The 23,883-nt window shown below is 39.3% G+C and overlaps 1 protein-coding gene across 1 annotated transcript in view; it reads left to right on the plus strand.

The window, feature by feature from the left end:
* The window catches only part of MAN1A1 (mannosidase alpha class 1A member 1), a 210,355-nt gene that overhangs the window by 38,448 nt on the left and 148,024 nt on the right, over positions 1-23,883 (plus strand). The window contains exon 2 of the mRNA XM_024205373.3: positions 17,146-17,242. Coding sequence (XP_024061141.2) covers positions 17,146-17,242 — 97 coding nt within the window. The remainder of the gene's footprint in view (positions 1-17,145; positions 17,243-23,883) is intronic.

Below are 23,883 nucleotides of genomic sequence, written 5' to 3' on the forward strand. Positions count from 1 at the left end.
TTTAGCTGGAAGAATACTGAAGACTTGTGAAAGTAATAATGCGGTGGTTTGGTTTTTTGTGTTTTGTTTCAAAACATTTCAAATATCACTTGTGTGTTGTTTCCTGTCAGGACTCGAAAGCATCACTTCTGAATTTAGATATGTAAGTAACTGTGTATTCTTTCAGTGCATTTTCATTGAATCATAGAAATGTAGTGTTGGAATGGACCTCAAAGTCATCAAGTCCAGCCCCCTGCATGGAGGCAGGACCAAGTACACTAGACCAGCGGCTCTCAATCTTTCCAGACTACTGTACCCCTTTCAGGAGCCTGATTTGTCTTGTGTACCCCAAGTTTCACCTCACTTAAAAGCTACTTGCTTACAAAATCAGACATAAAAATATAAGTGTCACAGCATACTATTACTGAAAAATTGCATACTAGCTCATTTTTATCATATAATTATAAAATAAATCAGTTGGAATATAAATATTATACTTGCATTTCAGTGTATGGTATATCGTAGTAGTATATATTCAGTATCTAGAGCAGCATAAACAAGTCATTGCATGAAATTGTAGTTGTACTGACTTTGCTAGTGCTTTTTGTGTAGTCTATTGTAAAACTAGGCAAATATCTAGATGAATTGATGTACCCCCTGGAACACCTCTATGTAACCCCAGGGGTACCTTATCCCTGGTTGAGAACCACTGACCTAGACTATCCTTGAGAGGTGTTTGTCCAACCTATTCTTAAAAACCTCCAATGAAGGGGATTCCACAACTTCCTTGGAAGCCTATTCCAGTGGTTTTCTATCCTTAGAGTTAGAAAGTTTTTCCTAACATCTAAACTAAATCTCCTTTGCTGCAGATTAAGCCCATTACTTCTTATCCTACCTTCAGTGGTCCCAGAGAACAATTGATTACTATCCTCTTTACAACATCCGTTAACATATTTGAAGACTGTTATCAGGTCCCCATTAGTCTTATTTTCTTAAGACTAAACATGCCAGTTTTTAATCTTTCCTCATGTCAGGTTTTCTAAACCTTTTATCACTTTGTAGCTCTGCTCTGGACTTTCTCCAAGTTCTCCATCTTTCCTAAAGTGTGGAGCCCAGAATTGGACACAGATTCCAACAGAGTACCAGTGCTGAGTAGAAAGGGACAATTACCTCCCATGTCTTACATATGAACCCCCTGTTAATATACCCCTTAACATTAGCCTCATTTGCAACTGCAAGATGGTATATTTTGCTTGGTAGTGTTCTAGTCAAATTATTTGTATTGAGTTTGGGGCATTTTAGCACTAACTTATTAGGAACAGGACTCTGTTTGTCTCTTTACAAAGACATGGGAAAGTACACTCCTTCTTCCAAATAACTTGCAATCTAATTTGAAACAAGACTCCTTAAATGCCTGTGAAGAACAATAGGAAGGGGAGACGGGTGACAAAAGTATGATCGTATCAGAGCTACCATAAGCTAGCTATGTGTACTGCTTGATGGTTCAAAGTTATTGGAAGCTGTAACAGTGCATATGTGGTCCTGAATGAATCTTTTGAGTGAGGGGGAGGATAATATATCTGGTGATGAGTAGAATTTTTACAATTACTCTTTTCTAGTTATATCAGTAAAGTTGTTGTGAATAAAATGAAAAGGACTTCTTTAGACAATGATGCTAATTCTCTGTTTGGTATCTAAGTAACCTACCAGTTATTTTTGTACAGTCTCTAGTGAAATGCAACTATTTTTGTATGCTTGAATGTAGATATTGAATTTTTCATTCTTCCCTTGTCATTCAGGATTAATGTCCAATCTGAGTTCTTGCCCTCTAAACTTTCGTCTTCAGACATGTTTGTTTTCAGTTCAGATATTTTCTTCCTTTTTGCAATAAACAGTCTAATAATGTTTTGGACTCACTTTCAGTGACGTGTTTGGGAAAGGAAAGTTGTAGAATGTCCTAAGGATATCTTCTGTATTTAACTATTACTCCTGGGATGTTTTTCACCTGCTCATAGGGTTAATATATTTGAGAGCCAATGTCATGAGCATCTCAAATTTCTCAGAAGGAAAATCTGCAGGGAGAAAAAGGGAACATCCAACTTCTCTTCTGTTCAGTACTGGGAATACGGAGCGGATTCCTCTGCCCTTATTTTGATGCTTTTCCATTCTCCCACCCTCCTCTTTAGCCCTTGCTAAAAGTAAGGAAGAAAGAAAAGGGAACTAGATGAAAGTGGATAGGTGAAGAATGAGACGAGCTTTAACCTCAAGATATTTTGTTTTAATCCAGATCTTGGCAACAGTCACAGTTATAAGATGAATGCTTGGTGGACTGTTTGGGACAAGTTTTGTCTCTGCTTTTAAATAAGGCAGTAATCTAACTCAAATGGTTCAGGTGGTAACAGCTGTTTATATTGCGTACAGATGTGGTCTCCTCATCTCAAAAAAGATATACTGGTATTAGAAAAGGTTCTGAGAAGGGCAACGAAAATGATTAGGGGCTTGGAAGGGGTCCCATATGAGGAGAGATTAAAGAGGCTAGGACTTTTCATCTTGGAAAAGAGGAGACTAAGGGGGGATATGATAGAGATATATAAAATCATGAGTGGTGTGGAGAAAGTGAATAAGGAAAAGTTATGTACTTGTTCCCATAATATAAGAACGAGGGGCCACCAAATGAAATTAATGGGCAGCAGGTTTAAAACAAATAAAAGGAAGTTCTTCTTCACACAGCAGATAGTCAACCTGTGAAACTCCTTGCCTGAGGAGGTTGTGAAGGCTAGGACTATAACAGGGTTTAAAAGAGAACTAGATAAAATTCATGGAGGTTAAGTCCATTAATGGCTATTAGCCAGGATGGGTAAGGAATGGTATTCCTAGCCTCTGTCTGTAAGAGGGTGGAGATGGATGGCAGGAGAGAGATATCATTTGATCATTACCTGTTACGTTCACTCCCCCTGGGGCATCTGGCATTGGCCACTGTCGGCAGACAGGATACTGGGCTGGATGGACCTTTGGTCTGACCCAGTATGGCCGTTCTTATGAAATACTTATCTGAAAATTGGGGAATATTAAACCTGGTATGAGACTGCCCAGCTAAACATTGAGTGCTATACTGCAATACCATATCTGTATTGCCTTTTCTACCACTGTAACTACTGCTCTTTCAGAACTGTTTCCTTCATTAAAAATGAGAATTAGAGGCAAAGAAATCTTGATGCTAATCAAAATTACTTAAGATGTCTTAACATGCCAGCTAAGGCAAATGTTTTCAGGACAAGTGAACAATTTTCAAACTCCTACAAGTTACTTGAGAATATCACAATTTATTTTCATTCTTTTAATGCTTAGTTTTTTTAAACAGTGAAATTTTATGCATATTCTATTAACGTACGTTTTATACCTGTTTACGGATACAGATAACCACGGGCAAGATTTTCTGGTGTGGCCTTTTTGAACTGTCCTATTGGTATAATTTGGCCCTAAAACTAGCTAATTCAGCCTAGAGAGGATCACCCAAGTGCAAGATATAGAGCTTATGGAAGGGTTCACATGCTGTTCCCCTTTCCTCCTCCTTTTTTTAGCAGGAAGAATGGTGGGCCCTGAAAAAAGGATCATAACTAGGATACTTGTGCACTATGCTTCTGGCTACTGCCACACATGTTACAGCAGCCCTTAGGCTGCTCTAACTGGATACAAAGACACTGACCCTGTGCTGAGGAGCATTTGTGTCAGGAGTGTTAAGGTGAACTTTAAGCCACCTTTTTACCACGATCCCCTCCCAGCTTGCAACTTGTGGTCTGTTACCTTCGGTGATAGCTAAGGATCTGGCCGCATAGCTCTGACTCAAGGTAACACGGAAATTTTTAGTGGTGGTGTTCAATTGAGATATTAGAAGCGAACATTCAAGATTCACTTCCTCTAAAATGTACTGTTAAAGTGTATATTACATATCAAAACTATATTCAGGCATTAATCCTGAGTGACTTGATATACCTACAATAATTCTTAGATTAATTGAGTTTCATGTTTATGTAGACGGGTCAGAGGAAAGGTTGTCCTTTTGTTTCTGCATTTATAAAGTTCTCTTCATTTTTAAGTGTATATATGAAATGTCAAGCATTTAGACATTCCCTTAACTACTCATTTCCATTTTCCTTAATTACTTTTTAATTGAATGTCAGGTTATAGAATTAAGAGTAAGCTATTTTCTTTCGAACAAAGCAACATATGTCTTAAAAAAACACCTACAACAAAACACTCTGTTGCACACACTTCTCCCCTCGAGGAGGGGTTGAGAGAACTAACACATGAGTCAGACCACTTAATGCGGTACTGGAAGGCCCTCATACAAGGGTGATGTGGGAGGTCTAAGAATCTATACAGAATAGAACCTTATCAGTAATTTACCACAACTCCTATTAAGAAATACTACTTAGCATTTCTATCATGCCTTCCATTTGAGGATTTTAAAGTGCTTTACTTTAATGAATTAATCCTCACAACAGCCCTTAATGTTTTTTCCTTTGTTGTACTTATTTTATTTTAATGTCTAGAATTCATTGTTGATTTTTATGTAGGCTACAAACTGATCATATGAATGACTTAAAATAAGCTGGTCACTTCTCTTTCATACATAGCATTAAATCCAGTACCTAGTTGTATATTTCACAATATTATGTGTTATATGAATGTTTGCTAAGGATGTTCCTGGAAACCAGTGTGGCTAGCTTGTCTAGGCACTTTATGGGATTCTCAAGGTTTCAAGTAGTTCTAAAAAGCTTCTCCAACACTGTTCAGGTACCTTATGCTGTGAGTAAAATTTTCTAAACTGCCTAGAAGCCCAAGTCTTACTGAAAGGCAATTGGACTTGGTCACTTAAATTACTTAAACAGTTCTGGAAAATATTACCTTATCCCTCATATGAAACCTTGAATGAAAATTATTCTCTTAAATGTATTTTTAAAAAGGTCTTTGGTTTATTTCACTAGAATTAAAGTCTGCGCAAGAGGCTATTTGGTGGAACACTAACATGAACGTACTTCAGAATATGTTTGACATCATCCTACTGATTTAGAAACATTGACATTTTGTCTGAGTATTATGCAAACAAGCCAGTGTGTGCATACTTTTTACTCAGTATGATGCCATTAGGAAATTAGGCTATTAACACTGGGAATCTGTTCAGTTCACAATTTGCAATAATCACCACACTGACAGATCAGAGCTTCTGTATATTAAGATCCTTGGTGACAAGGGATATGTTTGTATCTATGACAAAATAGTGTTTTTACCAATGGTAACTCTGACAAGGTGTTGCATGTTATGTCTGTATATATAAACTTGAACTCCTATGAAACTGAAATATATGGACTGGAATTAAATGAAAATGGAGAGACCTCCCTTTAAGGTGTTAAAGCATTATCCTACTTAATGTAAACCATGTGGGGCTCAAACAACATTCTGTTAATTATCACTGTTAATTTTTAAACTTAAAATTAAAATGTGGGAGTATTCTATCCCAATATATACTTTATTTTAATTAACTGATGCTTTGAATCTTATGTATAAATAATTTCTACTAAACCTATATTTTGTTAGCTTGTGTCATCTTGACTGGATATCTTGACATAAACTTTGCATTTTTATTGAAGGCACTGTTTGGAATTTATGAAACAATGAAACAAAAATCACTTACAAGCAAATGTAGCTAACAGTCCAAAATGGTTTTAAAAAGACTGATCTCCTTCTTTAGTTGATATAATGTTTCCATAGATACTTCTACTACTCGTGGATAGGATTCTGTGTCTGTTACGGAGGTCGTGGAAATCACAGATTCCGTGATTCTGCAGCGGCCGGTGTAGCTGACCCCAGGGCCGCCCAAGCAGCTGGCCCCGGGGCCAGCCGCAGCCAGCCACTTGGGTGGCCCCGCAGCCAGCTACACCGGTCGCTGCTGGAGTTGCCCTGGCTGCTGATTGGGTGGCCCTGGGCAGCTGGCCCCGGGGACCGCCCAAGCAGTGGTCCCGGGGCAGTGGGAGCAGTGCCGGGGTTGCAAACCCGGGGCGGTCGGAGCAGCGGTTGCTCAGTGGCCCCAGGCAGCCGGTGCCACTAGCCCCGGCTCCCCCCAGACTCCCCAGCTAAGATTTAGTGAGGGATATTTATTGTACAAGTCATGGAGAGGTCACGGGGCTGTGAATTTTTGTTTATTGCCTGTGTCCTGTCCATGACTTTGTTAAAAATACCCATGACTAAATCGCAGCCTTACTCATGGGTTTTAGCTAACTGCTGTAGTAGTAACTACAACAGCACATTTTACTTTGCATCCAATGGGGGAGGGAATGATTAGGTTTTCTTGTGAATTTTGCTGAGATTAGATTAATGAAATGTGACTCAGTGAAAGATTTAGTTTGTGCTGTCTTTTAAACCTCGGGATAAGGCATAATTTTTAAAGTGAATAGAACAGATTTGGATTATGCAGTTTACAAGTTTTTTGTATAAATATAATGTCCAGTATAGGATTATCTGTAATAGCAATATTTGGAAAAGAGGATTAGAATAAGAATTCCTAATGCTTGAGTGGTGGGGAATATGGGCTAGTCTACACTGGCAACGCTAAAGCACTGCCATGGCAGCGCTTTAACGTGGCTTGTGTGGTCGCGGCAGAGCGCTGGGAGAGAGCTCTGGTACGCTGGGTGAGAGCACTGGTGCACTGTCTACACTGGTGCTTTACAGCGCTGAAACTTGCTGCACTTAGGGGGTGTTTTTTCACCCCCCTGAGTGAGAAAGTTGCAGCGCTATAAATTGCCTGTGTTGACAAGCCCTATTAGTTGTGTTAAACTCTTTCTGATGCTGTCTCCATACCAGTTTGACCCGGATATGGAATTGGCTAAGGGTGAGTTCTCCCTTTCCTATATTCTTGTAATTGAATCTGGGTTGATCTGATAGGTAGAATTGAAAGCTGCATTTCCTTTTTTTAAAGTTTTTACATTAGATAAAATTGCATATTGCCTTTGAATACTTATAGGAAGTGAGGCAGTGATAAGTTTGGATCCAATTTTGGGTAAAGCAATTACAAATTCAGGGGGGTTAAACTTCTTCAGAGGCCAGCTAGGGAAGATGCTTAGATCTCCTGTGCAAAGTTTTGGGTGGAGGTTCAAAACACCGCTGCTTTGAGTTGATATTGATAACAGCATAAAGCCTAATCATTTGAGAAATCACAATGTAATTGGCTCTCTAATGGGTATGGTGTGGCACCCTGATTTAAACCATCCCATGTGATTTCTAGCAATCTGGATTGTGATCTTTCTTGAATTGTGGACAATGATGTTGATTGGAGATGGTTCAGAGAAGAGCCATAGGAATGATTAAAGGATTGGAAATCATCCCTTACAATGAGAGACTCAAGGAGCTCGATCTGTTTATCCAATCAAAGAGAAGGTTAAGGGATGGCTTCATCACAGCCCAGAAGTACTTACATGGGGAACAGAAATTTTGATAACAGTGCTTTTCAATCTAGCAGACAAATATATAACAAGACGTAATGGCTAGAAGTTGAAGCTAGACAAATCTAGATTAGGAATTAGGGAATAAGGTGCACATTTTAAGTGTTGGTAATTAACCATTGGACATCTTCCTAAGGTTATGGTGGATTGTCCATCATTGGAAACTTTTAAATCAGGATTGAATGCTTTTCTAAAAGGTGTGCTGTAGTTCAAAAAGGAATAAATTAGGGAAGCCCTATGGCCTGTTACGCAGGGTCAGACTAGATGACCACAGTGGTTCCTTCTGGCCTTTATAATGAATGAATTATGCTAATTAAGAAATGCTAATTGGAAGCAGGGGATGGAGAGCATGTTGAAAATGAAATATTGAAGATTGTAACAGAGGATTGTTTAGCCAGAAGATGTTTGGTAAAATTCCAGTCTTAATGTGTCAGTACCAGAAACCTTGCCGAATCCAAGGCTTCATATGTGACTATCATCTGCTAAGGTGGCCAGACTTCAGGTAACTTTTTTGTTTAATGTATGCTGAAAGTAGAGCTACTACTTATAACACTAATGCAGTGATACTCAGACCTCAGTGGTTCAGGAGCCAAATTAGCTCAAATCAGCATTTCCCAAAAGAGCCACAGCAGTGTGAATTCATTGTTTAATTTACTATAGTACCATATATGAATATTTAAACAGTATGACAGGAAATATTTAGGTGTGTGTGCATGTATATGTATTCACAGCAGAATGAGCAGGTATTATTTTATCAACTACAATTGGTTAACATAGTAAACACATCCTGATTGATTAATAACTTAGGTTGGTTAATAATTAAATCATTGTTTTAATATCATGTGCTACAAAGAGCCACAGGAGACACATTAAAGAGCAACTTGTGGCTCATAAGCCTCAGTCCGAGTATCACTGATATTAATTTAATATTAATGGAAAATGGTACCACAATGATTTGAGGAAAAAACAAGTGCACAAGAATTTTAAATTATTAAACTTCAACAAAGAAGACTTCTTGGCTAATTAAAAAACACAAATTTGAGACTGATTTTTGTCTGTCCAGCATGTAGTGCTAACTAAAACGAGTCTATTAATCTACGATGTTTTGTCTCTTGTTCTCTATACAACAAAAACAATATTAAGAAACCACAGGGGGGACAGTTGTTTACTAAATGTACATAAATATGCAACTTCTAGCTGCATAGTGTTACCTGGGTCTCCTTGAGGCTTCTGAAACCTAGAACACAGCAAAGAGCACCAGAGGGCTAGCAAACTATTTAAAGGGATGCTACTTTGCATTAAAAAAATCTTGTATTAAGCACTAAAGGAAAACTAAAAGAAGTGTCTGTAGAAAACTAATTGGAAATAAACTTGACTAAAAGTTTAATAGTCATAGCTAGCTGACAATAAGCAAAACTAGAAATTTTAAAGTGATATGGAAAAACATAGGAAAGAATGTCCTGGAAGTTTGGCATATACAAGAAGATAATGAGCAAACTTGGCTGTTAGTGGTTTTGAACCTATCCATTTGTTCTGTTACTTACTGTAGGAGCGGCTTGTAGTGACCCTATATTTAAGTTGCCTAACACTGTCCATTATAAAGGATTTCTGCAACCTTTCTTTGAGAATCTCTCACCTCCCTTACCTGCTATAGGCCTTTGATATTCAGCACAGTTAATGGCCTGAGGCTACAGAAGTGACTTTTCTTGTTCTGTGAAATTCCATTTAGATTTTGGTGAGGTATAGTATGTTTAAAAATAGCTATTTCCTTTCTTTTGCTTTCCTTTTTTTAGGAAATGGCAGCATGGATTCATCCAGAGGCCAGGCTTACATGTGTGGCAGCACCACCAACACCTGCTGCCTGAACACTAGGGAGCTAGGTGAAGCTGCTGGAGGGAGGGTAGGGTGACCAGATATCCCGATTTTATTGGGACAGTCCCAATTTTGGGGTCTTTTTCTTATATAGGCTCCTATAACCTCCCACCCCTGTCCCGATTTTTCACATTTGCTGTCTGGTCACCCTAAGGGAGGACGAGGGGGAGAGACAAGCTGGGCCCCCCTCTCAACCACCATCTGGACCCAGCACATGGTGCTGGCAACCAGTCCTCCATCTCTGGGGACACCACCATGTAAGCAGGAGCTCCTCCAACTCCTAGGTCAGTTGCAGGATGAAGAGAGCCAGGCTATGCTGGGACTGCCCCCATGATTGCACTGGGGCTATGCTGGACCCAACACTCTTGCACTTCGAGCATATCACTATACCTGTAGCTCTAGTAGCAGTCTCTGCTGTAATACTGCAGGTTCAGGGTTCAAACCTTGTTGATTCACAAGGGGTTGAATAGGTTCCTAGTTGCACATACTCAACTTGATTTTGCTTTTTGTTTTTTAAAAACAAACAAATCCACAAAATCAGGAAATCTCGTACACAATCTGTTAAAAGAATGCCAAGGTTGCAAAGCCAAGCACTCAAAACTTAGGAAGTGGCACATTTATGGTGGCCTGTGCAATCTTAATTTAACCCCCATAGTGATAGTTATTAATTACATGATGACTCATTTTCTTTAGGAGATTCCTGCATGTTTTATTCACTTGACAGGATAGGTACACAAGGGGGCAGAATTAAAATTGCTCAACAAGTACCAGATTTATGGTCACCCAACTCTCAAGTGTTTGACTTTGCAACCTGTAAGTTATATTTAAAATAGTTTTTAGTATAGTTACGGCAAAGTTCTGAGTAGTTATAATGGTACAATACTACTTTTTCAGTTTAACTTTTTTTGTTCCTTCTCCATAAAGATAATCTGCTATTTCTGTTATCTGAGAGAGATCAGCATGGCTATGTAAAGCAGCAAATGTGAGTTGTCTTTGTAGGAGATTCCAGCTTGGCTTTTCTCCCCATGCAGAATTCTAGGTGCCCGGAAGTTGATGATTTTGTATAAAAAGGGACTATTATGAAACAAGTATATATAAAACTAGTAATCCAGCCACACCTATCTAGCCAGAATGCTGAAAGTATTACTATATGATAGCCCAGTCTGGGGGAAAAAATTAGTTATAGTCTGCATAGAGGAATAGCTTCTTGTTCTCTTCAAGCATTAGTGGGACTTGACAATAGTAGTCACGCCTATGGTCACCTAAGAGATTTTTCTACTTCCTGAAAAATAAGTTGATAGCCTCAAAGTTTCTATGATAGAAATAAATGTTACCTTGTCTTTTGAGTATTGCCTGTATGAATCCCCTTCCTTGGTGTGAATGCACCTTGCATGCCTGAGCTCAGATATTTCTAGAGAGCAATGTCTCCGCCTGTGCACTCAACCAGCATGTGACTTTTACCTGAAGAGAGACAAGGGGATAGAGAAGAAGAAAAGAGAGCAAGTATACAGATGCAAATAAGTAGCCACATTGAGCATTGTAGTTTTTCTTAAGATGTCCTTTTTATTGTTGACATGATTTTTAGAATAGCCCAATTAACCTATTAATGACATTAACTTGCAGGTATAAAAACTTACCCACTATTATATGTATCATATCAGAACATGGAGGTCTTTCATTTTTAAGTTTGAAAAGTTAGTTGGCTCTGACACTAACCATTCTACTAGCAATAATTTAAGGGTAAATTCAGCAGATGAACATTCTACTTGCTGATGCAGAACTACACTCAGAAATTTTCTCAATACCAATAAATATTAAACACTTGTAAAAGGAGCTTATTAAATACAAAAATTTAAGTCTTGCTGTTAAAATGTCTGTTTGGCTAGTTCAGTTTTGAATTCACTTCGAGGCAGTTTGACATCTTCATTTTTTGCCAAATACACTTATTATTTGACTTAATTAAACTGAAGAATGTGACTTTAATAATATTAAATGGTAAATTTTTGCCTAGTTTTCTAAGCTGGTCTTTGTCACATACAATCATTGTCCAGAGTTGATTGTATCTGACTGTACTAAAAATTCATGAAGAGCTCTTTGTAGCTCAAAAGCTTGTCTTTCACCAACAGAAGTTGGTCCAATAAAAGATATTATCTCCTCCACCTTGTCTGTCTCAACATGGGGCCAACATGGCTACAAGAACGCTGCAAACTAAAAATTCATGTTTGTCACTGACTGATCTAACATACTTGTTAAGGCATGATAATATCACCCCTAATGCTTGGTACAATCTTCCAGTTCATGGTCTTGTGTTTCCACATTTATTGATTAAAGAAAGGCTCAACTGTTAAATTAAGCATTCCAGCTATAAAGACCCATACTGTACTGTATTGTACTGTATCGACTAATTCCATGTAACTGTAAGTTCCTCTGGGCCAAGGACTTGACTATTTGGTGCACTTCACCTGTTGTACATCTGTAACATATTATATGCTTTTCTCTACTTGCTGAATGGCTCTACAGAAGACCACAAAAACCATGTCTGCTTGTATCGGCTAATCCACTGTAGTGTGTATTCTAAGATCTTTCATTAACACAACTGAGCATGTATCCTTGCAATATTTAGTAACCCAAAAGATAAGTATTCTGATTCTCTTCTGTTTCATTAGGAAAGTGTCTCCATGAAACCAAATGAAAGACTTTTCTCTAATAAGCTGTCATGACACAGTGACAAAACTCCTCTGAACATCAGATGAAATAATTAGGATAAGTGCTTAGTACAGCCATATTTAGTGATTCTTGTAAAATACAAGCAAGATGCAGAAGTCTTTGCGGAGCATAATAAAAGTATCCTCGACTTCCAGAAAACTGTTGTGAAGTATTCTGGCAAACCTTTCAGTCAGGGCAGAATTTGTTTCTGAGAAGAAAAATAATTGCTGCTACTCTTTTCTGCTGTTGCTAGGTAGAAGATATAGTGTCTGGCACAAAATATGGTGGATTCAGTGGTCTGGCTAACACTTTTCAATTATTTCAACACCAGCAGGTCAAATTCCTCGATTAGATTATATTTTCTATCATCTAAATACTCTTACTTGCTTTGAAAAGGGAAGTGTTGAGCCCAGATGCAGAAAGTGATCATCCTTCCTGATCAGCAGTTAAGAATCTGATACTCAGGGGGCTAGGGCTGCTCTGTTTAAATGAAGTGGACAACTAGGATTCCTATTAAATTATTTTAATTATACTGTCTCATTATTTTATGGTTGTGTTGGTGTTTAAATTAAACTTTACAAAATAACTTTCTATTTCTTCTTTAGCCAGCTTTCAGTCTAATACTTGGGTGATTTCAGTTATACCTGGTTAAGTTTATGAAAAGGTGTGGAGAGGGTAGAAAGTATTATCTAAATAAAGTATGTCTCATTTGGATGTCAAAAGCAGAATTGGTTGCAAAATGGGGCTGGCGGGGAAGGAGGGGGAAGAGAATCTATGGAAAATGTTGCCCATTTTTGTGAAATTGAGAAGCCAAGTTTTGGTGAAAACAAATATTTGTCATGATCTGACCAAAGACATATTACAGATTATGGTCTATAACTGGGTATTGAAGTGAGGATATTTTCCCATCCCAAGGGTATAATTATAATATTGGGTTATAAGTTAAAGATGCAGATTACAGAAAAACAATTATTTTAAGTAACAAAATATACTGGTGTCTGCACTGGGTATATTCATTCTCCCATCTCTCTCCTGTAGCCACACTTTACTCTTAGGGCAATTTTACATGCTACAGGATGGGAGGAGGGAGAATGGATATACTCAGTGCAGACCTCAGGGCTATGGTGAAGAAACTAACTTTTGGTGTCCAGGACTTATGCTACTCTCCCACCTGCTCCTCTAAAGTTGATTCCCACCACCACTTCCCCTTGCTCTGTAGCTGCAGGTGGTGTGGTCTTGCAGGAGTGTTTCTTCTAGAAGTTTGCTGGATTCTAGTGGAGGATGGAATAATAACTCAATGAAAAGCCAAGAAAAGACAGGAAGGAAATATCTAGTCTCTTCTGCTTCATATTTATACCAGTGTGCATGGTTTGGCTTTAAAAATGAAATAATAAAGTGAGACAATAAGTAAAGCCCTGTTTATGCTAAGGAAATTGATTCTTGTGCAAACCCTTACGGTAGACAGGCCTGCTCTGCTGCAGTGAAACTTTACCTTGGTTCAGCCTGCTACAAAATGTTGCAGTCGAAAAATCTCCAAGAATAAAGGTCAAATATTTCTCTTGGCTGCAGGCATACAATTTTGATTGAAGCCAGTGGGAATTGCAAACATTTAGGGCAGATCTACACTACGGGGTTAAGTCAACCTAAGTTAAGCAACTCAAGCTACGTGAATAATATAGCTGAAGTCGATGTAGCTTAGGTCGACTTATTGCAGTGTCTGCACTGCGCTGGGTCGATGGGAGAGTTGACTTACGTTATGCTTCTCGTTCTGGTGGACTACAGGAATCGACAGGAGAGCTATCTGCCGTTGATTTAGTGGGTCTTCGCTGCAGTGTTGATCGCTGGTAGGTGTAGACATACCCTTAGTGAATGACAGAATTTGAGGCTGTTAACTTGTCCAGCACTGCTAGTGTACTCACGTAAATAGAAATTTCAACAGTTAACAAGCACCATCTGAAGAAGGCCTTATTGCCTTTGCTCATTTTTGGATATTGGATATAAGTGTAGATTTGAATGAAGGTCAATATACCAATCAGTATATAACATGCTCCCTTCAGTTTTTAACTCACTTGTTCCATTTGTAGCCTATATGTCATCGGAGACCATCTACAATAAAGGGTCATTAGGCAGTAGACAGATTAGCAACATGGACTCTGAATTCCCATATTGCTAGTCAAACATTTGAGGCTACAGTGGAGTTGCATCATAGGCGCATTTAACTTACGCGATTTTAACTATACTCGCTCAGCAAAACAAAAACAAAAAGAGAAAGACAACAATTTAAATACTGTACCTGTAGTGCGGGCGATTCTGCCCGCCGTTCCACTCAATGAGCGTTTGACTATACGCGATTTTCTCCTTACGCGCTGACTTCAGAACCTAACCCCCGCTTAAGATGCGACTCCCCTGTATTTGAATGTAGGTATAAATGTAACAGTACTTTCACTCCCATGTTAAAGACTGTATTCTGTGAGTTGGGAGTGGTGACGTTGATTGTAACATGGAATGCTAGATCACAAATGTGATTCGTGTCCAGTTCATTTTGCAGTTGGCATTACAAGAAATATATGCTTCAAATGAAGCTGGAGTTTGAGATATGTGAGATACTGGAGACTAGTGTCAGTTGTAAAAGTTCTGAATTGTGTTAACTTTTTAGTGAATGCTCTATAATGATTCCATAAGGTTGTAACTGATGCCTGGTGAAACATACTTTACAGGGAGCTTTTTCTTTGTCTAAAACTAAGTAGTGAAAAAAATTGATTAACATACTTACTGGTTTACATAGATGCAGAGAAACTTGAAGGGAGGGGGGTAAAAATATCCTTCTGCCACTTGACTAGGCCCTGGTCTACACTGGGCGGGGGGGGGGGGAAATCGATCTAAATTATGCAACTTCGTAGCTGAAGTCGACGTACTTAAATCGACTTACCGTGGTGTCTTCACTGTGGTGAGTCGACTGCTGCCGCTCCCCCATCGACTCTGCTTGAGCCTCTCGCAGCGCTGGAGTACAGGAGTCGACGGGAGAGGGCCGGGGGTCGATTTATCGCTTCTAGAGTAGGCACGATAAATCGATCCCTGCTGGATCGATCGCTGCCCACCAATCCGGCGGGTAGTGTAGACATACCCTTAATCTTTCACAGGAGTATTTGTTACGAAATGATTATTTGAGAGGTATAAACAGACATCCATCTTAATGGCTTGCTAACTGTGAAACACTTAGCTTTGTAGGAGCTGCTGCCCCCCGCCACCTCAGCAGAGGGCACTGTGTGTATTGAGGAGCAACCTTGTTGCCATCCCCTTATCAAGCTCTGCCCTGTTGACATAGGCCCACCTCCTCCTCCCTGTCTTCTACTCAGTTGCACAGGAGTTGCCTTCCAGGACCAAATCCAACTTGCTGGAAGATGGGTATTCAGATAAATGGGGTTGGCAGAGGGACCCAGCCTAACCAGAGAATGGTGATGTGTCCTCACCAATCCATCAGACTTGTGTAGATGGGGCCATTCTGACGGTCTGGGATCAGGAGGCGGCACTGTCCGGCAAGGGGGTCAGTACTCCCAGGGTCCAGACTTCTGCTCTTTGTTTGCGGAGTTTCTGCTTGGTCTCCCCAGCAGAGGTGGTCAACTGCTGATTGGTGGCTGCTGCAGCAGTGGGGAAGCAAGAGTGGCAAGGAGCCTGGTTCCAGCAGTTGAGATGCCCTCTCACAGCCCCATCCACTTTTCCTGCCAGACGAAATCCCCTCCTGACACCAGTTCTTCAGTGTGGCCCCATCAGGTCCTGGTGCCCGTCTGACAGCCTCGTCATGTGCCCTCCATGTGGGGGGCACATCCCACGTTTTGCAAACTCCTGTTTCAATCCATTCCAGAGAAGCATTATGGTCTGGCTAGGTGTGATTTAGTGATCATATATGTAGGTTCTGTGGCTCTGAGAAAACAACACACTTGAAGAAATACTCTGTTCAGGTGACATCATGTGTTTTAGAGGTTGTGTACACTTAAAATGCTAAAGTGGCACAGCTGCACCACTGTAGACACTACCTACGCTGACAGGAGGACTTATCCTGTTGGTGTAGGTCATCCACTTCTCCAAGAGGCGATAGCTAGGTCGACAGAAAAATTCTTCTGTTGATCTAGTGCTGTCTACACCTGGACTGAGGCTGGTTTAAGTACACCACTTAGACATGGATGTTTTTATTTTTATTTTTTGCACCCCTGACCAGTGTAGTTAAATTGATCTAATTTGCTGGTGTAGATCAGGCCTTAGTAATCTTCCCTTGAGGTACTGGAATTCCTCAAAATGAGTTTAGTACTTTTAAAGACCAACATACTCCTTGGTGTACCTATTGGTATGGATATATTTGCATTTGTGTGAATGTTCAATCATAGAAAGAAAGCTATTGGCTACTGCTGCTAAAAGACATCCAGGAGCAGCAAATAATTCAGTATGACACCCCCCTCTCTCCATTCACAGTTGCAAATTATAGTAATTTTAAAATATGAACATAGCTTCTCAAATGAAGCAGCGGGCAGCTATGGTAGCTAAGTCAATTTCCCCCCCAGATATTTTGCCTAGACCTCTTCCGCTGGTGTTACCTGGACGGATCTTGAACCAGCTAGTTTGTATCCAAGCCACAATCTCTTTGCCAGATATTGAAAACTACTCTAAAACTCTGCCAAATTTTGATCTCTTAAAAATTGCCCTCTCCTGCTCCAGGAGAATACATATCAGACTGTCTTCAAAGTAACATTTACTTGTCTTGGTTCCAGCAGTTTATTATCTGAGGAAAATTCTTAACTGAATTAATATACTCTATACCAAATTTCATCTTGATGAGAATTAATTGGTCTCCATAATAAATTTGAGAATGGATTTAATTGAAATGGAACCTCTAGTATAACCATAGTATCGCATCAGTAACACAGTGCTGTTAAATTAATTGCTGGAATATTTTACACTTCTAATACATGCAACCTGAATTTATTTAAGCATTGAATTAAACACATCTTGAAAATACAGTATATTCTCAGTCAGTATTTGCTGTTATGTTTTCTTGTTAAATCAACATTATAATCCTGCTTTCATTTCCCTCCAGATGATGAAACATTCCTGGGATAATTATAAGCGTTATGCTTGGGGATTAAATGAACTGAAACCCATATCTAAACAAGGACATTCAAGCAATTTATTTGGTGAGTAGTTTGTACTTTTGTACTTAGTAACATGAATGTTAGGACAGTAAACCAGTTGAAGAGATTACAGTGGTGACACACATGCTCTTCCCAGCTGTTGTGATACTGACATTTTTTGCATAGAATGTTGTGTATAGAAGTTAACATACTAAGGTCACGGCTTGAATTGTCTTGTCACAAGTTACGTCATCTTGCTCCTCTGAATGAAGATAATGAATCATTTCCGCGCTATACCATATGTGGATAATTACACTGTATTACACTACTCTGATCCAGATCACTTTGTCACTACACACAGTAAAAACATAAAGTAAAAAATTAAATGCTATACCAGGGACATAGCTACCACTACCTATTCCATGTGGGTGCAAAAGTGGAGCTTTCACAAGTATCTTCTGGCAAGGAGTGAGTGACCTGTTAATTGACTTGAAATGGAGAAAATCTCTAACTGGTTCTCTCTTTTTTGTGAGATGGCCTATAGTTGTACCCATAAATGTTGCAAGAGATATAGCTATAAATTAGTGTTAGACATTTCTTCAGCCCAAAATTAGCTTGAAAAAGTTACAGCTGTACTGGAAGAGTGTGGACAGAAGACAAAGGTAATGCATTTTAGAAATATCTTTTAATTTTAGAAATGGTGCAGGACTTAATAGAAGAGCAGAAGCTAAAGGAGAGGTTGAGTGGAGAACACTGCTTCCTTATGCACAGATTAGTGTTGGCTTAAACCTTTTAGAACAGAAGAAAACCCCTGAAAATTGCTTATTAGAATATAGAAACTGTTGTCAGTCTTCATTATTCTGGAAATAATAAAAGTGAACTAATTTCCCTGATGCCCACAAGATGGTGCATAGCTTTGATTTATTAGAAAGATACAAAAATATGTAAAACTATATATATTTTTAAAATAGGGTGTTTATATCTTGCTTGAAACGGGAGAAGAGATGAAAAATTGTATTATCTTTGGATGACACTCCTAAAACAGCCTAAATGCAGCATTTAGCAAATCCTCAAGAGTTAAATATTCTAGTGCAGCATTTCCAGAAGTTTGGGTTTTACCCCCCTCAGGATTCAAAGGTTGAGTGTATGTGTAGGGAAATGGGGTGGGGGGGGGTGAGAACATAAGAATGGCCATAATGGGTCAGACCAGTGGTCCAGCTAGCCCAGTGCCCTTTTTTCTGACTGGCCAGTGCTTCAGAGAGAATGAACAGAACAGGGCAATTGAGTGATCCATCTCCTGGTGTCCAGTCCCAGCATCTGGCAGTCAGAGGCTTAGGGACACCCAGAGCATGGGGTTGCATCTCTGATGATCTTGGTAAATAGCCATTGATAGACTTCTCCTCCATGAACATATCTAATTCTTCTTTGAACTCCGTTATACTTCTGGCCTTTACAACATCCCATGGCAACGAGTTCCACAGGTTGACTGCGCGTTGTGTGAAGACGTACTTCCTTCTGTTATGTGAAGAGGTAAATAACACTTCCCTATTCACTTTCTACACACCATTTATGGTTTTATAGACACCTATCATATCTTCCCTTTGTTCACCTTGGAAAAGAGACGACTGTCCCAGTTTTTGAATCTCTCCTCATCTGGAAGCTGTTCCATACCCCTAATCATTTTTGTTGCCCTTCTCTGTACCTTTTCCATTTCTAATATCTTTTTTGAGCTGGGAAACTAGAACTGCATGTGGTATTCAAGGTGTGGGTGTATCATGGATTTATATAGTGGCATTATCTTTTCTGTCTTATCTGTCTCTTTCTTAATGGCTCCTAATGTTCTGTTAGCTTTTTTGACTGCCGCTGCACATTTGAGGAGCTGTTTTCAGAGAACTGTCTACAATGACTCCAAGATCTTTCTTGAGTGGGAACAGCTAATTTAGACCCCATCATTTGTGGGTCTAGTTGGCATTATGTTTTCCAATGTGCATTACTTTGCATTTATCAACACTGAATTTCATCTGCCATTTTGTTGTCCATTCACCCACTATTGTGAGAACCCTTTGCAGCTCTTCATAGCTGCTTTGGACTTAGCTATCTTCAGTAATTTTGTATCATCTGCAAAATTTACCACCTCACTGTTTATCCCTTTTATGAATATATTGAATAGCACAGGTACCAGTACAGACCCCTAGGGACACCACTATTTACATCTCTCCCTTTTGAAAACTGACCATTTATTCCTACCCTTTTTCCTGTCTTTTAACCAATTACTGATCCATGAGAAGATCTTCCCTCTTATCCCATGACTGCTTATTTTGCTTAAGAGCCTTTGGTGAAGGACCTTACACTTGGACTTACAGAAAAATCTTTGACACTATATGCACTGGATCACCTTTGTCCATGTTTGTTAGACCCTCTCAAAGAATTCTAATAGATTGATGAGGCATGATTTCCCTTCACAAAAGTCGTTTTGACTCTTCCCCAACAAATAATATTAATCTATTTATCTGATTAAAGCTATAGTAAAGAAGAGAATTAACCAATTTGCCTGAAAGTTAAGCTTACAGACCTGTAATTGCCAGATGGTCTCTGGAGCCTTTTTAAAAAATTGATGTCACATTATGTATCTTCCTGTTATCTGGTACAGAGGCTGACTTGAGTGATGTACCACAGCTAGTAGTTCTGCAATGCATACTTAGGTTCCTTCAGAACTCTTGCATGAATACCATCTGGCCCTGGTGACTTATTACTTTTTAGGTCATCGGTTTGTTCCAAAACCCTTCTCTATTGATGCCTTAATCTGGGACAGTTCCTCAGATTTGTCAGCTAAAAAGAATGGCTCAGGTGTGGGAATCTCCCTCCCATCCTTCTGTAGTGAAGGCTTCATTTAGCTTTTCTGCAATGGCCTTGTCTTTCTAGTGTGCTCCTTTGGCACCTCAATCGTCCAGTGGCCTCACTGATTGTTTGACAGGCTTCCTGCTTCTGATGTACTTGAAGTATTTTTTGCTGTTTAGTTTTTGTCTTTCGCTAATTGCTCTTCAAATTCTTTATTAGCCTTTCTAATTATACTTGACTTGCCAGAGTTTATGCTGCTTTCTATTTTCTTCAGTAGGATTTGACTTCCAATATTTAAATTATATCTTTTTGTCTCTAACTTTTTCTTTTTACTTTTTTTAGCCATTGAATTTTTTTGGTCCTCTTACATGTATACCCCAAATTAAACACCACAGTAATTTGAGCCTCTATTATGGTGTTTTTTAAAATTTCCATGCAGTTTGGAGGCATTTCACTCTTGTGACTTCCTTTTAAGTTCTGTTTTTAACTAGTGTCCTCATTTTTGTGTAGCTCCCCTTTTTGAAGTTAAATGCTACGGTGGGAGCTGCTTTGGTATATTTCCCCCCTACAAGGACGTTAAATTTAATTACATTATTGTCGTTATTACTGAGTGGTTCAGCTATATTCACCACTTGGGGACTAAATCAAAAATGCCTCTCTCCTTGTGAGTTCCAGGACTAGCTGCTCCAAGAAGCAGTTACTAATAGTGTCTAGAAATTTTATTTGTGCATCCAATCCTGAGCTGACATGTACCTAGTCAATATGGGGACAGTTGAAATCCCTCATTATTATTGAGTTTTTTCTATTTTTATAGCTTCTCATCTACTTGAGCATTTCATAATAACTATCATCATTCTAGTCAGGTGGTTGGTAGTATATTCCTATTATACTCAAGCCTGGAATTTCTATCCATAGAGATTTCATGGTACAGTTTGATTCACTTAAGATTTTTACTAAATTTTACTCTATATGCATGCTTTCATTTATAGTGCCTCACCCCCACCAGAACAACCTGCTCTGTCATTCCTATATATTTTGTCCCATTATCATACCATCAGGTTTCTGTGATGCCTATTATATCAGTATCCTCATTTAATACCAGGCAGTCAAGTTCACCCATCTTAGTACTTGGACTTCTAGCATTTGTATATAAGCAGTTACAAAATTTTTCAATATTTAGTGGTCTGCCTTCATGTGATGTAATTGAATAGGACTCTTTTTCATTTGACTGTTCCTATTCAGTTCCTACCTGTACTTTATCAGTTTCTATCCTCTCCTTTTTAATAGGATATAGAGAATCCCCATTAAAAGATCCTCCCCTAAGGGATGTCTCTGTCCCAAACCGTGTGCTCCTCTGCACTTGTTGACTCTCCCTCCCCACTTAGTTTAAAAAAAAAAAAAAAAACTCCTCTACGACCTTTTTAATTTTACATGTCAGCTATCTGGTTCTGTTTTGGTTTAGGTGGAGCCCATCCTTCTTGTATAGACTCCTCCTTTTCCAAAAGGTTCCTCAATTCCTAATAATCCTAAAAAATTCCTCACTATATCATTGTTTCATCTGCATGTTGAGATCCTGCAGTTCTGTCTGTCTAATTGGACACATGCATGGAACGGGAAACATTTCGGAGAATGCTACCATGAAGGTCCTAGGCTTTAATCTCTTACCTAGCAACCTAAATTTGGACTCCATGTCTTGAGAGATCAGCAACCTTTCCTTTGCACCTGACAGGCAATTTACCTCCATGAGGTTCTCCAGGTGATTACAAACACAGTTGTTTATATTTCCTATGATCCTCCATTACTATTACCTATCTTCCTAATAACTTGGGTCCCCTCACCCAGAGGGGTGTCCTCAGTGTGAGAGGATACTATGACATCATCTGGAAGAGGAGAGTCTCAACTATGGGATCATTTCCTTCCTCTCCAATTAGACTTTCTTCCTCCTCACCAGCACAGAGGCTGTCAGAGTAGGGGTCGGACGCTCTACTGTGTCTCATAGACTCAAGGTCAGAAGGGACCATTATGGTCATCTAGTCTGACCTCCCGCATGATGCAGGCCACATAAGCTGACCCACCCACTTTCCCTTAACTCAGCTGTTGAAGTCTCTAGATCGTGATTTAAAGACTTCAACTTGCAGAGAATCCTCCAGCTTGCGACCCCTGCCCCATGCTGCGGAGGAAGGCGAAAAACCTCCAGGGCCTCTGCCAATCTACCCTGGAGGAAAATTCCTTCCCGACCCCAAATATGGCGATCAGTAGAACCCCGAGCATATAGGCAAGATTCATCAGCCGGATCCTCATTTTACCAGCGATGGCACGTTATTGCCTAATTGACTGAAATCACGTTATCCCCTCAAACCGTTCCCTCCATAAACTTATCTAGCCTAATCTTGAAGCCTAGATAAGTCCCAGAAAATTAACTATATCACTGCTTATCAAAGCATGTAAGAAAAGGGCAAGTATTATAAAGACTATTATTTTTTGGATAGGTCTCTAGAAATGCACGAGGTTTTCAGAGGGGCATGATTTGTTCCCTTTTCCTGAAGGGAGATCCTCGGCTTTCAAAAGTGTGGGAAACAAAAGTGTCTAAATTTAATGAGAACAGTGGACTCCATGCATTTGAAGAAGTGGGTTTTTTACCCACAAAAGCTTATGCCCAAATAAATTTGTTAGCCTTTAAGGTGCCACCGGACTCCTCATTGTTTTTGTGGATACAGACTAACACAGCTACCCCTCTGATAAATTTATGAGAACACTGATTTTTCTTGTTTCAGTTAATTGCTGTTTGAAAGGTTTAATATTTGATTTGACTAAAATAGTTTAACAAAATGGTTTAAAACATTACTTGGATCTAATTGTAATTCCCTGTTTTTCTGACGTACCACAAAACAGAAGTGAAATTTCACCTTCACTAATTGATTCAGGATGGATCACTTTTCAGTAAATAAATTCTGATAAGGGTCTACAATGCAATTTACTTACTGTTGTCATTTTGCATCCAGTATAAGTTGTTCCAGTGCTCAGACGGTATAAATTGTCATCTGAAAACCAGAGACCAGTATTTTAATAAGAAATAGCCATAAAATCATAAGAACAAGATATCTAAATAGGGGTTGTAATCCTTCATGACATTAGATAGACGTGCAGGAAAATTGCTAAAGATGTACTGTACTTTGAAATATTTCTTAGCCTGAGCATTAGCAAAGGTCATGCTAGACATTCTTCACTGTGGAACAACTGAGGTGTTATACTTAACCTTTACTTTTATGTGTCAAGGAAGAATAACAGCTATATTGTTGCTGAAGTTTGACAGTGATGGACAGATCACTTTTTGCTAATTATGCTTGTGGATATTATAGTGCAAGATTTAGATTTGAGTAGCTGGTGCAAACTACTCGTGAGATTAATAAGCAAGAAAAAAAATTGAACATATCCCACTTAAAATGGCCACCAGAAAAATTAAAGCTCTGGAGACAAATGAATCCGTGTGAAATGTAGCCATTTTAGTCAATGTAGCCTGGGATAAAGAATCATAGAATATCAGGGTTGGAAGGGACCTCAGGAGGTCATCTAGTCCAACCCCCTGCTCAAAGCAGGACCAATTCCCAACTAAATCATCCCAGCCAGGGCTTTGTCAAGCTGGGCCTTAAAAACCTCCAAGGAAGGAGATTCCACCACCTCCCTAGGTAATGCATTCCAGTGCTTCACCACCCTTCTAGTGAAATAGTGTTTCCTAATATGCAACCTAGACCTCCCCCACTGCAACTTGAGACCATTGCTCCTTGTTCTGTCATCTGCCATCACTGAGAACAGCCGAGCTCCATCCTCTTTGGAACCCCCCTTCAGGTAGTTGAAAGCAGCTATCA

The sequence above is a fragment of the Terrapene carolina genome, unplaced genomic scaffold (assembly GCF_002925995.2).
Source record: "Terrapene carolina triunguis isolate 2854851 unplaced genomic scaffold, T_m_triunguis-2.0 Scaffold85, whole genome shotgun sequence".
Taxonomy (NCBI): Eukaryota; Metazoa; Chordata; order Testudines; family Emydidae; genus Terrapene; species Terrapene triunguis.